Source organism: Phaenicophaeus curvirostris, chromosome 3 (assembly GCF_032191515.1).
Source record: "Phaenicophaeus curvirostris isolate KB17595 chromosome 3, BPBGC_Pcur_1.0, whole genome shotgun sequence".
Taxonomy (NCBI): Eukaryota; Metazoa; Chordata; class Aves; order Cuculiformes; family Cuculidae; genus Phaenicophaeus; species Phaenicophaeus curvirostris.
Window position 1 is genome coordinate 55,278,127 of NC_091394.1, and position 17,875 is coordinate 55,296,001.

The 17,875-nt window shown below is 38.8% G+C and overlaps 1 protein-coding gene across 1 annotated transcript in view; it reads left to right on the forward strand.

Annotated features, from left to right (window-relative positions):
• Window positions 1-17,875, forward strand: part of SPIDR (scaffold protein involved in DNA repair) — a 216,721-nt gene that overhangs the window by 53,625 nt on the left and 145,221 nt on the right. The window contains exons 6-7 of the mRNA XM_069854054.1: window positions 2,227-2,483; window positions 14,233-14,333. Of these exons, the coding sequence (XP_069710155.1) occupies window positions 2,227-2,483; window positions 14,233-14,333 (358 nt within the window). The remainder of the gene's footprint in view (window positions 1-2,226; window positions 2,484-14,232; window positions 14,334-17,875) is intronic.

Here is a 17,875-nt window from a genome sequence, read left to right on the forward strand (position 1 = left end):
GTTTTTCTTCTCCATTTTTATAGCTTCCTCTTTCAACAATAATTTCCAAGTGACCAGTTTTTATTTTTTCTTAATTCTTACAAGCAAACAAAACAAAAACAAACACCCCAAAGTATGGTTTCCTTGGGGAAGTTAAGTCTAAACAAGTATACAGTAATAAATATTAGCAGAAGAATGAAATGATTTATTAGACAATCTTTAATTAGGAAAGCTTCTTATCTCTTACAACAGTCAGTGCATTTAAAACATGTGCTTAACTTGAAGCACATCCCAAGGGCTTTCCTCCTCTGCCTTTTACTTGCTCAAAGAACTTCAGATTTGCTCCTTCTTTAGGTGCAGTGGATATTGTAGCAGTTTGAGCAAAGTTGAAACACTTCTAGAGCAAAGCAGTGCATTGGAATGGTGTTTTAAGAATGAAGTGCTTGCTTACTGCTTTCATGCTGTTTGAAACCTTTTATTTCTGGCTCTTTTCCAATGTGGAAGGAGTTTGTTTTCAGAGAAATATTGTTGCCAAGGGACAAATGTTGACTGTGTTGTGTTTAAAACAGGCTGATCTTAATTACATTCTTTAGCTATTCTCCTTCTCTGGATAACTTTAAAGGTCCTTCCAGTTTCCAGAATACTTAGGTAAGCACTCAGAACATGAACACGCTGTCTCATCATTTATGTGAAGAATGTATTTAAGAACTGGCAAGAGCTGAACTCATTTTTGTGCACAGTTCAGAAATGTTGATTTCAGATGATTATGCTAATTAATAACATAGAACAGCATTAGTGAATGCAGTGATTTCTCTCCCTTTCCTCTTTTATCTTTAAAGTCTTTATCTGAACCAGTTGTCAGTCTGGAGAGTTGCTTACCACGCTGGACCAGAGGCTAATTTTGTTCAGAACCTAGTCTGTGATCGGAGCACTGTGTTTTGGGGTAAAGGCAGTCTTTTGAGTTTTCCAGTTCCCCACTGATAATGTGAACCTAATGTTTTGCACTGGGGCCTGGTTTTTTCGAAGATCAGGCTGAATTACTTTACTTGCTTCTTCTGTGGAATAGTTTTGTGCAAGCCTCCTTGAGCTGGGCTAGTGCTGGTGGCCCCAGTGATGGGGCTGTTACTATGCTCACCCCACCACAACTTGAACAGAGTGGGTTTTCTTTTCCCAACTAGCTCCTGAAGACTGAGCCCAGCTTAGGTTTCTTAATCTGCTGCCTATTTTAGTTTTAGATAATTTCATTCTATACTAAGTAAAATGCTACTTTCCAGGTATTTTTGCTTAATACTCAGTACTTTAAGAAATACTGGTTCAAGAGAGTGTAATGTACATAGCAACTGTGTAGTACTCACCTTAGGTTGCCAATGCAGCTGCCTCACCCTTCTTGTGCAGGAGCCCTAGAGGAGAGTAAAACAAGTTGAGCCAAAGCAGGTAAATTTCCTCTGCCAAGCCCTCTCCTTGGCATTCCATGTCTCTTTGGAGACTTTATTTTAGCCCTTCTCATCCCTCCTGCGGTGGAATGAGTTCAGTCTGTCCTGTGAGTTTCTTGGAGAAGAGCTCCAGCGACATTTTATGAGTCTGAGCTCCAGCCCTGCTTGCTTGTGGCCCCCTGTGATCTGTCCTCTCTCCAGAGCTACCTGAATGTAGCCTGATATCTACACTTGACTGCTGAAACCTTCTGCTGGACATGGGTGGAGGCCAGCTTTAGTGATCAAAATCTTGTTTTAACAAAAGGTTACATGTTTTTTTGTCGGCTACAAGTTCTCAGTAGGGACATGTGTTTCTTCTCTGTGTTCAGACTAGGGAAGCCATCCTTCCTACTTCTTGAATCCAGATGTGAAGGTTTTCTTTCACTCAGCTTTCCTGCCAGTCATGATCTCTGTTGCTCATTAGCCTCTTTGATTTCCTGAAAACTTGCTCTAATTCTGACACCTGTCTGAGAACTTCTCCTGATTGAGATAAGCACTGGCTTATCGTTTTGATAAATTCTCCAGATCTAGTTGTGTGAAAAAAATATAAGTTACTTGTCCCAGTTGTCCCTCAAGCGATGGCACTTCTATTTAGAAGTTCATGTTGACTTGTAAAAGTTTAATGTGCATTTACAGTGAAATTGTCCAAGTGATATTAATCAATAAATTGGCAATCAATTTATGGATTATTAGGGAACATAAATAGCTGCCTACATAAACCAGTGCTATCTCATTAGCTTTGCATTTAAAAAGCTGTGTATTTTTATTTGTTTAGACAACTTCAGTGCAAATTTCTGAGTATTCATCTGATAACGACAATGTGGAAGAAGGAGAGACAGACCTGGTGACCACTACTCCAGGATCCACCAAGAGATTACCGTCGAGGTCAGGCGAGGACACAGAGGATGTTACAGCACAACCAGCGAGCGAGTGGCTGAGGTCTGCGCAGGCCCTTCTCCACACCCCAGGGAAGCAGGTGGTCAAGGCACCCCGAGCCCCTACCGAGTCCACAAAGAAGAGGAAGCTACTGAGGTAAATGCAGTAGCTGCCTTAAAGATTTTTTATTTTTTTTCATTGTGTGTGAAAGAGTTTTTACAAAAGAGTAGGAATGCACTTCAAGGGTCCAGAGAAGGGCCACAAAGATGATCTGAAGGCTGGAGCACCTCCCCTGTGAGGACAGGCTGAGAGAGTTGGGGTGGTTCAGCCTAGAGAAGAGAAGGCTCCAGGGAGACCTTATAGTGACTTTAAAGGGGCCTACAGGAAAGCTGGGGAGGGGCTCTTTATCACTGAGTGTAGTGATAGGACGAGGGGTAATGACTTTAAGATGAAAGAGGGGAGATTTAGATTAGAAATTAGGAAGAAATTTTTTCCTGTAAGGGTGGTGAGTCTTTGGAACAGGTTGCCAAGGGAACTTGTGGATGCCCCATCCCTGGAGGTGTTCAAGGCCAGGTTGGATGAGGCTTTGAGCAGCCTAGTCTAGTGAAGGTGTCCCTGCCATGGCAAGGGGGTTGGAAGTGGATGATCTTTAAGGTTCCTTCCAACCCAAACCATTCCATGATTTGATGATAAACATTTTCAAGATGCAAATTCAAAAAACATCAAGAGTGTGATTTATCTGTAAACATGCAAACAAGGCAAGGGAGAACTCAGTTCAGTTTTAGAATCTGTGGTGAAAGCTCTTGATCTTGACCCCTGTGTACAAATCAATGCAGTTTTTGCACTTCTAATAATGCTGTGCGTGCCTTACAGATATGTGAGTGTTAGCTTGTAATCATTTGATTGCTTTGAGCCTCTCTAGGCAATCTACAAAAATGCTGTGCCTCTAACGGTTTTTTTTCAGTCCTCTCTGGATTTGCCAGGTTAAAATTATCTAAAATACTGTAGGAAAGGGGTGGATGGGCAATACTGCTGTGTAGTGCAGGACAGAGTGATATTTAGGCAAAGGTGGGAATGCGTTTGTTAATCTGAAATTTAAATCTCTGTGACTAAATCAAATACATTAAAAAGTTATCTTAATTGCTGAAAGAAAACAGCCTGCACAGTGGGAGCCTGATATTCACAATTCACTATTTCTCTAGCTAATTACAGTGCAGAAATGGTCACTCTTATTTTGAATTAACAACAGTTGCTTTGACTTAAATGGTGTATGTGCAGGTATGCCTCAAACTATGGGAACTACAATCACAAATGGTGCTGCTATAGATATCTATTGTACTTTCAACGATGTGGTTTTTTCTGTTTTTTGCAGCTGATTCTATGAACAGTAATCAATCAATCAACTACTTAAGAAGAAAATCTTCATGTTGATTCCATAGCCATACTTGTTTTTCTCTAAAAATTATTGTAGCAGTTTCAAAATGCTGAGTAAAGAGGTTTGAAAGTCCTAATTACTGAGCATCTCTCTACTTAAAAGAGCTTTGCTTGTGCAATTGGGCTTTATTTCTTGTTACTTTAAAAACATAAAGACACAACTGTACTAGGTCAGACCAAAGCTGTAACCCCCGAAAAAATGCCTGCTAGTGGCCAAAAGCAAGTGTGTTTGAAGGTAACATGAACAGGACAAGCGTATAGTGCCCAGATGTGCTTCCAGCTTTCTACATTTTACTTGACCTGAGCTGTTTGTTACCCTCAGTGAGCTTCTCTTTTCATGAGTTTGCCCAGTAGTTTTCTGAAACCAGAAAAACTTTTGGCTGCTGCAATAACATCTCAGGGCCAGGAGTTCTATAGCTTAAACATGACTGGAATTTGCACCTACCAGCTTCATTTGATCATCTCTCCTATCGACAATCCTAGTGCAAAAATATATTTCACAGCAAAGATTCTCTGAGATGTGTATGAGAGAATAAATAGCTTTAAAAAAAAACCCAACCAAGCAAGCCACAATGATGCAGAATGTCATCTGTCCAGAGTGGCCAGAGTAGCAGAGCTGGCAGGGCTTTTCAGTCTTCCATCCTGTGGTTACACCTTGAGTTCCTTTGGGAACAGGGAAGCAGGCAGGAAATTCCTCAGTTATGAGGTTTGTTTATCTAGTTATTTTTCTTGTCCAGGTAATTGTCATCTTTTCAGTCTTCCTATTCAAGGCATTAATTCCACGTGTGTGTCTTCTCCATCAACGATAAAAGGAAGGATGGGAAACATTTTCATTGATGTGCTAACAACGGATATAGGAATCTGCATCCTCAATAAGAAAATTCTGGTCTTCAATGCTGGGGGTTAAAGGCCAGTTCGGGGGAAGGTTTGTCAGCTTCTTGACTGCTTAAGAGACAACCCTCTTCTTTCTGGCTATGTAGCTAAAAGTTAAATAGCAGCTGTTGGCTTGTCCTTTCTCCTTCCTTCACACTTCTGCTGCAGATTGAGGCCATAGTAGAAAAAGCAGTGAGGAAGGGAAATCATCCTACAAGCTGGATCTGGCCAAACTTGGACTGTTTGGAACTGCAGGAGGTGGAAGAGAGAGGCAAGAGCCTCTTCTTAGCCAGGCTCTCCTTTTCTAGACTGGTGCCTAAGGAAGCATGGGTTGAGCAGAGATGGGGCAGGCAATAGAGCTGCTGTCTTCCTATGTGAATTCCTGTGCCAGAGGTTCTGCTCCAAATCCAGACAGCATTAAATTTATTTACTTCGTGGAAGAATCCTGATGTAGGTAGAGTAGGCCTGCTATGGTTTTATTTCCACATTTAAGAAAACAGAAAATATGTCTATTTTCATCTGTTTGCTGTTTGAGATGACTAATGTTGCCTTCAAAAGCAGAGAGAATGTTTTCAAAAAATGTTAGCATCTATTTTCCAGAAAAATCTCATACCATGTGCAACACTGTCTTCCAAATTCTTCATGAACGCTGCAATCTGCATTGATTTTTGCATTACCTGATTGTAGACATGCTCCTGTTAACTCAGTGGCTACATTTCTCTATACGACCTCAAAGAAAGTCCACTAACGTGCCCCCTAAAACACCAACCAAAACAAACCAACAAAGAAAAGAACCATAATGGTCTGTGGAAAAATTCAAGTAATTTGCTTTCAAGTTACTTGTCTTTTGCTCTTGGAATCCTCCTGGTGCTAAAATGAAAATGGATGGTTACCTGGATGGGAGGAAAGAGTGTTGTTTGTTTGATGCTATTAGAGATGAAATTTCCATACGCTACAAAAATCAACATGTGACCAAACCAACAGAAATCTTTAGAAGCAAGCCGATTATGGATGATTAAAATAAATTCTGCTGATACTTGTGTTAAAAATTTGAGTGTAAGTTCAACACCTTTGAGTGGAAATAAAATGAGAAAATGGTCTATGAAGTGTACAATGTTGCTTATAATGAGGAAAATTTGAAGGGTTATGTTGCTGGCCTTCTCTTTTAGGAGTTAAGTGGGGTTTTGGAAAATGATTAACATCTGCAGACAAGAAAGGCATGGCAGAAGTAGTTCCTCCCCACCATACCTTCTGACTGGTCAATTCTGTGCTGTTTTTGCGAATTTTCTTGTCTTCTTGTATCCCCAATAATGTTAGGTTTTTGTTTTCAAAATTGTTCTAAATAAAGATTGTTGTTCTTTCTACCAGGCTTCACAGGGGAGAGGAGGCAGTCTGTGTGGTGGTGCTTGTCCTTCAGGGGTGTTGGCGGTCCCAGAAGGTTCTGAACCAACCTGAAAGGCAATGCTATGGGAGATGCCAGTCTGCCACACTAGTAGCAAAGTATCATCTCTTTTATTCACAGACATCAATACCACTACTGCTGGACATCCTCACCTTAAACATTCGTTTTATATGTTATCTTGTGTAGCTGCCTTCCTTCATTTAAACAAAATTGGTGATGGAGTGGGAGTAGTATAATTTTCCCAGGACACAGCGAGGTAAATGTCATTGTATTGCAGCCATGAGCTACAAAGAGAGTTGATAAGGAAGTGCTACTGGCGGTACTTGATACTGAGGTAAATTGCTTTGGTGATCAGGTCAAGAGGTGTTGGCTCTAGGCATTCCTGCCCTTCTATTCCACCACAAAGTTTCAATTTCTCAGCTTGAGTCAACACTGCATGGGAAAATAATGCAATTGATTTGCAAGCCTGAGGGGAGAGAGGGTATATACTGCAAATAACAGCTTTCAGGAAGCTATTCTTGTTAGATCTGGAATTTGCGTTAATGTTACCGGGTGAAATGTCTAAACTGCACCAGTTCCAAGTCTCTCAAAGTTCCCTTGTGAAAGAAGCGAGAAGAGTATTGGAAGCCACAAAGTTTTGTTACATATGTTAAACCAGTAATGGGGTTCATTCAGGATTTATATAAAGAAAACTCAAAATGCACGCACTCAGCTTTTCTTGTCTACAAGTAAACCTTTCTTAAAGGTTGCTTGAATTGTTTGCTTTTTCTAGTAAGATTTTATTTCAATCAGGAGAAAGAAAAGTCTGGGTTTCAGTGCAGGAAATAGATATCTTAAGTTATATAATGTTAGCCCTACTTCTAAATATGTCATGTTGCAAGAGGTTTTACTTGTGAAGAATAGCTGCTTTAGCTTTTTGTTAGGTTTTTTTTGGCTTTTTTTAGTTAAATGGTAAAATAAATCTCAGGAAAATGTGTTTAATTGTCTTATATCTACTTGTTTGCAGACCACTTACAGATGTGATCTGCTAAAATTAACTTTTGTTATCGAAAGAGGAAAAAATTACAGAATGTCCTGATACTATGTGCAGTAAAATGAAACCCAGTTGTCACATGAGGCCATCTGAGGTCCTGAAAATAAAGGAAATTGCCAAGGAAGGAAGGAGCTGGCACAAATGAAGCAGGCTTTTACTCTAAAATTGGGTCTGTTCTTTCTTGCATGCATCCACAAGTAGAAGGAGGGCGTAACAGCAGCAGACTAGCCCTTTTGACCATCCTGTTCTTATGCTGATTTTAACTATTGGATAAAGTTTTCCTTGCTAGTGAATTTCTTGTTGGATTAGAAAAATATGGCTGAAGAATATCAAGGCTGCACTGCTGATTTACCCCTTATAGGCACTGAGCAAATAATTTTGCGCTTACTGAAAGTTAAAATGTCTTTTCTGTTTTAGAAAGTGTGGATGGTTTCACTGGGCCAGGTGTTTGGTGTTAATAGAAAAAAAGGCCACACACACTTTCCTTAAAATTAGATTTCTCCTGTTTCACGAGTAATGTGTTTTACTGATTGGAGCCGTTTAGCAGGGTATGATTGTTCCTCTCTAAGAGAAGTCATTTTGGTGTTTATGTTTGTTTAGCCATGGAGCTTGCTTTTCTATGCAAGACCTCTGCTCAGGCAAGCCAAAACCTTCAGAACTGAGGGGAAGGGTTTTCCTTTATTTCATGAGAGGTGGCTGTTCCCCCATCAAAATTGGTTCCTGTAGACTCTTTCTCTTAACTTTGTTACTCTGTTCTATGAGAAATGGTGCATGTGAATCTGGTACTTGATATTTCTAAATTATTTTTTTATACTGCCCAAAAAAGGGGTAACTTATTTCTGGGAAGATTTTCCTCAGTACCGCATCTTTCTTCTAATGAGAGCCTCTGCTGTAAGAGAGGTAGGACAGTATGGAGTATTTTTTTCTATTACGGAGTCTGGCAAGCCAGAGAGCTGTGGTAAACTCTTCAACTGTGGTTTGGGTTTTTTAACATGACTGGTTAGAAAGGGTGGTCAATGTTTTGAAAACTATGAAAGTAGCAAAAAAAGCTTATGTTTTTCCAATGATGTTCCTAAAGCGTTTGAAATATTTTCTTTGAGATAACTTGGCTAAGTAGAGAGATGGGAAATAAAGTTTTACTTAATCTTTCACTGGAGGCCATATGGGATGTAGAAAGTGCTCACCCACCCTGTTCTCAGCAGTTATGACTGTAATCCCTCTTGCATCTCTTCCTCTGCACTGTCTGAGGCAACTAAGACTTGGAAACCAAAACTTGCTACAAAAGAATGAAGCTCTGGTGTCTATGACAATGAACCATTTTTGATTTGCAATAGTAATGGTGGTATAGTGCCAACATGCTCCTTGTAAAAGTTTAATTGTTAAAAGATGGTATTGAAGACGTCTCTAGCATACACTGACTGGAATTTACAGCTGAAGACACTGTAAGTTCTCTAGATGGGTCACTTCTGTCTAATGCAGGTGCTGCGAGATACCTCTGGCTCTCACCATGATGTGGGAACTCACAAAAATGGTACCTATTCCACATATGTTTTATGGAGCTGACCTCCTTTGTGGAATGATTGAAAAAGGAGTGGTGAGAGGCTACAAGGACTTGAAAAGACTTTTGGCTTGTTGAGCTCTTTTAAGACAGGCTCCAAATCCTTGAATCTTTAAGACTTTAGAAGAGGCTTTCAGTTTGTCTGCCTTGTTGATTTGGCTGGTGTTAAAAAAAACTTCTTGTGGATGGGTACAATGGATCAGAATTGAAATGTGAACAACTGGTGTCCAAGAAAATCCTGCATCCAGTGCAGTTTACTGAATTACTGCATTGCCTGCCTGCTCAGTTTGTATTGTCAAAAAACCGTGGAAGGGCTTTTCTCCATATTTTTGTGTTGGCAGACTCAGGTGACCCTTGATGTCTGTGTTAGAAATTATCATTTCTGTTACAATACAGACCTTCCATTTTCCTTTCATTTAAGTGTATACTTCAGATGCTGTTGATTTGACGTGGAAATTGTGGGTCAGGAGAAACACTGATTCCTTTCCAAGTGAAAGACCCTAGAGTATAATTGTTTGACAAGTTTTGTAGGAAGTTAAAATTATTACTATCTACTTTGGTCTTTGCTTATTCTATCACTTAGGAAAAGAAGCTGGTTTATGCTTTGATTCCAGAAAAGTAGCCCAGATTTAACAAATAGAATAACGCGAGTGATCATAGTGGTTCTGTGATAGTAATGGTGGTTTGTCCAAGGTGAATGTTTATAAATCTAGCTGTTGAGTCAGAACTTAAGTGGGGCTGATCTGTAAAGCTATAATTATTCTTTCTGATCCCTTGTAGCTTCATGAAGTCAACAGCTTTTCTTCTGCACAGGAGAGGAGGTAGCCTTTCTAGAGGAGACTCACAATTCTGTGGCCAGCATTCTTCAATCAGGTCTTTCATAGGTATCCATGCTATTTCGTATATGAAGGGAACGCTTGCTAGTGACTGTCAGTGCTCACTGTTGCTTTTTATTTTGCAAATTGCAAAGTAGCTGAATAGCTGATGGGTTTCCACTGTTGACAAATTAAATGCCAGCATGCTTAGAGGTCCTTTTTTCTTTAGCAGGCATCCCATGGGATAGAAATGGACAACTTGGTGTTGCAGAAGTCAGTCACTTCACCAGTTAACTTTGAATATGTGAAGAGTTCTGTTCTAGCTTTAAAAAGGGAGTAGGAGGGAAAGTGCCTAGCCCTGAGATAGGGACATATATTTGTGTAACCTAGAGTGTTTTGAAATACATGGAGTCCTGAGGATAGTGTATATGAGGAGACAACTGAATAATAAGATGCTTAAGTGTTCACTGTTCTTAAATTCAGATGAAGTCTGGGAAGGAGTAAACTTGGATGAATGTGGGGTTATTTTTGGGAAGTGCTCCACTGAATGAAAACCTTAATAAATCAACACAGACAGGTCTACAGAAGTTCAGAAAGATTGAAAATCACTTCTCAAAACATAGCCTACTCACTAGTGCTCTTTCTTTTTTCCTTTTTTTCCTATTAGCCTTATTGGAGTTGGAAGCTAGGGACAAGCAGCCTGAGAGCCACAGATCAGGGTCAGCCTTACCTTTTGATGATACTTGTCATGTGGTGGCACAAAACTTTTCAGTCTTGCTGTTGAAGTTTGTGGAAAGGGGCAACCACCACAGAATAAGCTTTTGTACTAGTTGCTGAGCTTTATTCAGACCATCAAAACTGTCTCTCATGTGGGTATTGTTGCACATGGACAGTAATGGCAATATGTTGTTTTAAATACAGTATTTCAACAAACTCAGATTTAGTATGGAAATAAGATACATATTTCCGCTTGTTAAATCTATCCACCTCCAGGAATTTAAAGGAACAAAATAGTCGTACTGAAAATTTCGTGATTAAAAATAAAAAGGCTGTGGGCAGTGGAGATTGTATCTGAGCAGTTTGGCTTCATTGCACAGCCTTTGCATTAACCATTTGCCAAATGCATTCAATTAGCTCATATTAAAACATTTTGGGGGCAAATTTGAAGTGCTGGTCAGTAAAGTATGCATCTCAGATTACAGGGGTTTTTTTTTGTTGATTAAATACAGTTTCTCAGTTCCCTTGATTAGAGAAATTGTACATTAGTAATCAAAGTATATTTGCCAATTCTTTTTATATATGTACACACACACCAGATGTTGAGTTCATGACTGAGAACAATTAAATGCATTATAAGAGTTAGATCTGTGCAAAAGAGGGAATGGGATATCTTTTTCTAAACTTCTTGAAGCAGCTAGATGCATATATAAATACAGACTACAGATTAACCAAGACCTGGTACTGTAGAATCCAGTCTCCACTCTCAATGCCAACAAACCTCTTATATCTGACAAAATTAAGCCAAACACGTTCTGCACCCTGAAAAGACAGGAAGGCTACAGTGTTTTCTAGAAGGATAATGTGTGGATAGTGAAAAGTGAATATTATTTATCTCTGCCTTGTATTACAAACAAAAAGTTACTTTCATGTGGTAGAATCTTTGCCAAAAAAGGACTGTTAGTCCCTGTAAACCCAATTAACTCCCGAAGATTGACTATAAAAGCTCATTAGGTATTTAACAATCCACAGATGTGCAACTGGGAATATAATAATAGTAACTTTAACCATTTAGTTTTTTCAAAACACGGCGTTGATTCTTTCACTGAGGCTGGCACCTGCTTAATATTAATACCATGCCCTGCTTTGTGCAAGCCCTGTGTGACTGTGTCTTCTCTCATGTGCACAGCCAGGAGTGACTCTGACTATATAGTCCACAGTATCTCACAGCACATGCACAAACATTTTCAGTAGTGTGGGTCCTTGTACTGTATGAGAAGGAATCAGCAGTTTTCAAATGCCTTTGTCATCAGTTCTGTTAGAATACCTAACAGAAACACCTTTTCCTTTATTTGTTTTATGTGTTTGAGCTAAAAAGGGGGTTGATCCTCCTGGCTTTGTGATGTAGTTTTAAATTTCTTTGTTTCTACCTTTTAAATAAAACAAGCAATCATCTACCAGTTCTCTCTCTTACCACAGAAATTCCTTTTGTGCATGGCATGTCCTTCTATTGTATTTTCCAATTTCACGGTGTATGAAACAGACATAAAAAAAAGACAAATGTTTCCAGTGACCATCTGGGAACCTCTCATAAATGCATTCTTGATTACATTTTATATTCTATACGCTTTATGTTGTTTTGTGTTTAAGCTATTTTTAACTGCATTTGGAATGTGCGTGAGTGGAAGGATGATGATTAATAAATATAAATTAATATTATTAGCACAAAGGGCTGCTAAGGAAAGGCACAGTCTTACTTGTCATGGACCTTTTTGGTAACTATTATCCTAATGCAGATATGGTTAGCCCATTGGCAATGAAGTTGTAAGTGTCAGTGAGACCCTCCCTGGTAGACATATCAGGCCTGAAAACGATGATGTATTACTGTTGTCTTCAATAGCCACAAACCCAGGAACTTGCTTTCCTTCATGTTACAGGGTGTTTCTGCCATAGGTGAAACAGTAGTGGGCTTCCAGAGGAGTAGGAGCTGATTGACAGGGGATGGCCATAGCCCTGTTCAGGAAAAGGGGGGAAATGCAGGCTGTGAGGCAGTAATAGCTGCTCTCTTGTGCAGGTACCTTAAGGCTTTCTAGCATTATTTGTACAAAGAAAACAGATCTATTTGACTGTTACCTGAGGAAGGGGTGGAGTAGGGTTTTAGAACACACCTGTTGAACAGTTTTCTTTCAGCAAAACAAGTTTTTGAGCCACTCTCTGTATTGTGTATTGCTATAGTCCAGCCACAGAGTTCAATTGCAGACTCATGCATGCAAAACTTAAACACATTTTGAGTTTGCTTACTTAACTGCTGCGTTATCTGAGCCTAGTTGAGCTGGCATCTACCTGTTCCAGCATGGTTTGTGTAGAACACACAGCCAAGCTGAATTACGATTACTTCTGAGAATGGTTTCTTGGCAAGAAGAGAAACTGGGCAGACAATTTGCTGGAGTCTGTAGAACTGTCGGGCCCACAAGTGTTGTGGTGCAGTACTGCGTGAGTGCTCAAGTTTTGGGGACAATGGGGCTGAGCGGAGTAAATTATCCTGCATGTAGTTCTGATCTGCTCATGGTGCCAAAGCTTCCATTGCACTTCTCTGTATTAGTTGCCTCTGTAACTTAATGTCCATGTTGATAGCAGGATTAAACAAGATTGTGAAGCTTACCTGGAGGGTTGCTGGAGCCCAAGATTTCCTTAATATTTTTGTTTCCCTCCTTAATATAATGGGTTTTATAGCTTGTTAAGTGTGGGTTCATTACTTTGGGGGTTGGAGGTTTTTTTTTTCCCCTCCTCTGAAAGTGTCTTTTATGGATCATTCTGGGACAAATGTGGCTTGCGTACTTCAGAGTGTTCGTTCTGTGATCTTTACTACTAAGATGTTTAGCCATGCCATGTACTTATTCTTGTGATAGTCAAAGTATCTAGTTGTTCATTAGAAATTCAGCTGAACTGCTAACTACTTTTCATATAAAACTGAACTACTCGCCTGCAGGTGAAATTGCTTAGCAATTGCTACCCAAAGAGAGATTTTTACAGCCTTCTTGAAGTGCTGCTTAGCGTTTTTATAACTCATTTTTGGTTTCCACAGGTGTGAGTCCTCCCAATTTCACACTTGCAGTGTGAGCTTTACCAAGCTTTTTTTTTTTTTTTCCTAGACCAAACAATTCTATTAATGTGCACAAATAGTCATGAGGTTGTTGTATGTTATCTCCTATGATTCCTAAGGCAGTTTAACGTAAGGACGCATTTCACCTTAGTAGAAATGTTTATTGATATACTACATAGTATTTGTCAAAAAACTTACAATATAAGGAAAGAATGAAGTAGATTTTCATGCAAATAACTTCTTTGAAGCCAAAGAAAGATGCTCAAATACTCCCATAGCATTTTGTAGTAGCCCAAAGATGGCTTCCCACATCTATGAGAAATTACATCTTCTGGCTTTGAATCCAGTGGTAGGAATTGCTGTAGTGTTACCTTAAATGCATTTGTGCTAGATGCCACTCCTCTGCTCCTCACCTTGGGAATGCTAAATTAATTTCATCTTGGAGTGTGTTCAGACCACTGAAACTGCACACTTGACCCAGCTTGTGAAATGAATCATAGGGTCAAGTATGGGTAAAAGAATATTTTTGTGATCACTCCTTGCCAACAGACAAACAAATCTGTGTGGGGGAAAAAAAAAACCACCAACCTGTTCTAACTGGTGGTTACACTGGTTTGTTTTGAATTCTCAGTTGTCTGTAGAATCTATCAGGATATGTGCACAAGTGAAAACTTGGGAAACTTTCCTTTGCAATCCTCATTTTGGAGACATGACTGAAAACATGAAGATTTTGCACACCCAGATAGTGAAAATGTTTTATTGTTTGTATTGACCCTAAGTATATATTTTACCGGGAGTATATACATTGGAAAATCAAAATTAGGAGTAATAGTCTACAAAATGTAATTTTACTGTATATTTTTATCTCTAGGAGTCAAAGCATACATATTCCATCTGTCCTGTGTCTCTTCATTTGGCAAAACTGAATACCAATTCCTGGCAAAATTGAGCATTCCTTTGTTCTCTGCAGGGGCGGGCTAGCTGAGAGATTATGTCGACTGCAGAACAGAGAAAGATCTGCCATTAACTTTTGGAGGCATCAGTGTATTTCAGATACCAAAGTCTCCTCAGGTAAGAAGCATTAGTCATACACTAATGTGTGAAAGTATATACTTACATGTGTGTTTGTAGGGCCCACATAGGGTTACAACTGAAGTTTGTTCTTTGTGGGGTTTGCCTGACTTGGATTTAATGCTCTCTTGATTGCCTTCTGAGCTAATACTGCATTTCAGCTATATATGGTCGGTTATAACATCCCAGTCATCAAAGTGTTGGAATGTAATGGATGAAGAACTTGTGAAGAGTCTAGACATCTAGATTAATACAAGTCCTTGATTTCCAGCATCACCTGAGGAAATGGTGTTTCCAGCAGATTGTAGGGAAATTCAACATTTAATTTATGAGTGTGGGGGTGGCTTTTTCATTTTTTGTTGTTTCTTTATAACCAACTTTTCCTGTTCCCTTGTTAATTTTTTCTGTGGTTTGAAGTCAGCTGTATTGATGGATAAGTGCTGAAATTGTGAATAACAGTAAATATGGGCAAATAGAAGACAACCATGAAATGGGTGTGAAGCATAACTACAGTGGGCCCTTCGCTTAAGAAGAAACAGTGGAAGTTATGTGAATTAGTTGTAAGTGACTGATAGAACCACTTTTCAGTAATATTTCTTGAGAGGTAGTGGATTCATAGAGTTTAAGTGTGAAAGAAGGATTATTTTTGTATCAGTTTGTGTGTGACTGTAGGGTATGAAATTGCAAGGATTTATTCAGTATTAAGCTGACTACTTGTTTCCGAGAACATCTGAACTTACATTTATTTTTCAGAAAGTCCTCTGGTCTTAATTTGAAAACATGCGGATGAGAGAATCTATCACTTGCCTTGAGAGTTTGTCCTTAATTCCACTCCCAAACTTTTAAAAGTGGGTTTTCTTCCAAATATGAGCTTGTCTGGCTTCAGTTCCCCTCTTTTGTTTTGTAAAGCCTTTCTCCATTAGATTAAAGAGCTCTTTAGTGTGTGGCATTTTCCCTCTCTGGCAATTGCACAGCAAAATCATGCTCCCTCATAATTTTCATAAACTAAACAGAGTGAGCTCTTTAAGGCTCTCTAAAATATTTTTACTGGTCTTCAAGTGATTTTCATGGCTTTTTACTGTATCCTCTCAAAGTTTTCACCATGTCTTAAGAATGAGGGCATGTATGTATTCCTCCAGTTTTAGTCTCATCAAAACCTTGGGCTGGATTCAGTTCACTACTTTGCCTCCTGTATGCTGAAGGCCTGTTATAAGTGTTTGAGTCTGGTTTGGCTTTGGTCACAGCATGGTGCTGGGATTGCATGTTGAATTGATTGTCCAATATGATTTCATAACTTCTGTAGCTTTTGTTTTCTGAAGTCCAGTTTCCCACTCTCCAGCTATCATTTGTGTTTCATCTACCTAAACACAGGGAAATATTTGTTCTATATCCAGGTCTGCTTCATTTTAGTATCCCCAGCTAAGCATGCAGTTCAGGTCATTGTGTATGTCAAACCTGTCCTCTTTTAGTCACAAATTTGCTTGAATTTGTGGTATTTGCATAATTTCTTTTTTTTTTTAACTTGTTTTTATGTCACTGGTGAAACCATTTAATAGCCATCAGCATTTACTTTCAAATCCTGCTGTAACTGCTCTTTCTCGATTATGATTTTCCACAGGCAAAAAGCTCTAACTGTAATTCATTGAATTAGTTCTCTGATTTATTTTTTTTGCATTCGACTTAAGGGGTACATTAATAATAGTGAAAATGATTGTTCTTTCATAAGGAGTTTGTACAATTTTAAGTCACACGCAAACTATTGGTTAAAGCTAATCTCACAGTTTCTCACTGGAACTTTAGAGAGCTTACATCCTGTGTCCACTTGCATGCTACATGTTCATAATGCCATCCATGTGATGTGACATATTAGATTTCTGACCTTATTTGCTTACTTATTTTTCCAGTCACTTTGCCTAGATCTGATGTCAAGGTAGCTGGTGTCCAGTTATTGTAGGTCACTTTGTTTGCCCTTCCTGAATATTAGGACCACATCATCATCCTTTCAGTCTTCTGGAATTTCCCCAGTGTTTGAAGGCTCACTGGAAAGTAACATCAGGAAACCAGAAATGTGTTTAGCCAACTCTTTTCAGAACTGCTATGTTGAAAATAGTCATATTGACTTAAAATTATTCGAGGCTTCTGCGTGTTGTCTATCCTCCATCTGAGTTACTAACGGATAGGAGGTTACTGTATTATTCTTATGTGATATAAGGGCATCCTCTTGCTTCTTCTGAAATATGGAAAAGAAAGTAAAAGTAAAAAATAGTAAAAGGAAAAAAATTAGTATTCTCTATAGTAATGGGCCTGCAAAATAGCTAATGTGCTAATATTCTTCTCATCTTAACTTCATATGTGTCATTACAAAACCTTGGTTTTGGCTGCTCACCGTTTTGTAGGCTTTAACACCTAGGCTGAAATATTCCATGCCAAACATCTGCCCCTGGCTGAATTCCTTTCTTTGATTATTATTCTGTCTTTCAGAAGATGAGTCAGAATTAGTTAACATTTTATGAGAAAAAAATTATGGGAAAATACCTTACTCTATTCTAAAGTACGTTGAAAAGAAATCTGATAAATGTCTTCAAGATTATTTAGTTTTGGCAGAAGATGAGCCATTGCTAGGATATGCCTTTTGTCATTGTGAAGAAAATCTACAGAACTTGAGCAAGTTAGAATTCTGTAGGACAGACTATTGTTTCATTTACCCTGTGAGCATTTGCTAAAATTTCTAAATGATGCTGAATAAGCCATAATTTAGGAGTATACTTCAACTTCACAGCCTAAATTTCACTTCCCATTCCCAAACCTTATTCCAAAGCTCAAGAAATATGAAATAATCATTAAAATGGCTGTAATAATATCCTGCAGATATTTTTTTCATCTCGGAAAAAAATTATTTTTTCATTTTTTTGTTCTTTGAATGGCCATACTGTTTCATGGCACCAAAATGAATTGATGTTTGGTTTGGAAATGTCAGTTGGAATGGTTGAAATTTTAGTAACGTGTTGATGGTTTAGTAATGTAAGTAGATAACCTTCTAATTGCTTCTAGTTTGGAAATGTGAAATGGCAGCACAGCAAACACATACCACTTTCTGCTTTCATCTTTTAGGTTCATACTAAGAGTGCCTCATTAATCTGGGTTTTTTCTTGGGATTTGTTTCCTTTCTGTTTTGCCCAGTAACATTTCTAAACCATACCGCTTCCAGAACTGTTTCTGACTTCAGCAACAGAAGGAAAGGAAGGAAAGGAATTCTCAAATGACACACTCAAATGAGTTATCAAAAGGGCCTGAAGATTAATGCAGACGGCTGAAGTAGCTTAGTTGCCAAGAGACCTGTCTTGTCATTTTCAGTATTCCGTGGGCATGCAGACCATAAGTTCATTGCTAAGGCAAAGGGGACCATTTTCAGATGACATCAGTTTGAAGTCCTTCTTCCATCTGAGATTTAAGGAAAAACATTTACAGAAGTGCAGACTGTTCCCTCCCATTCGGCATTTCACGTTACAGAATTGTATGCTTTTGTTTTGCTGTTGATCATT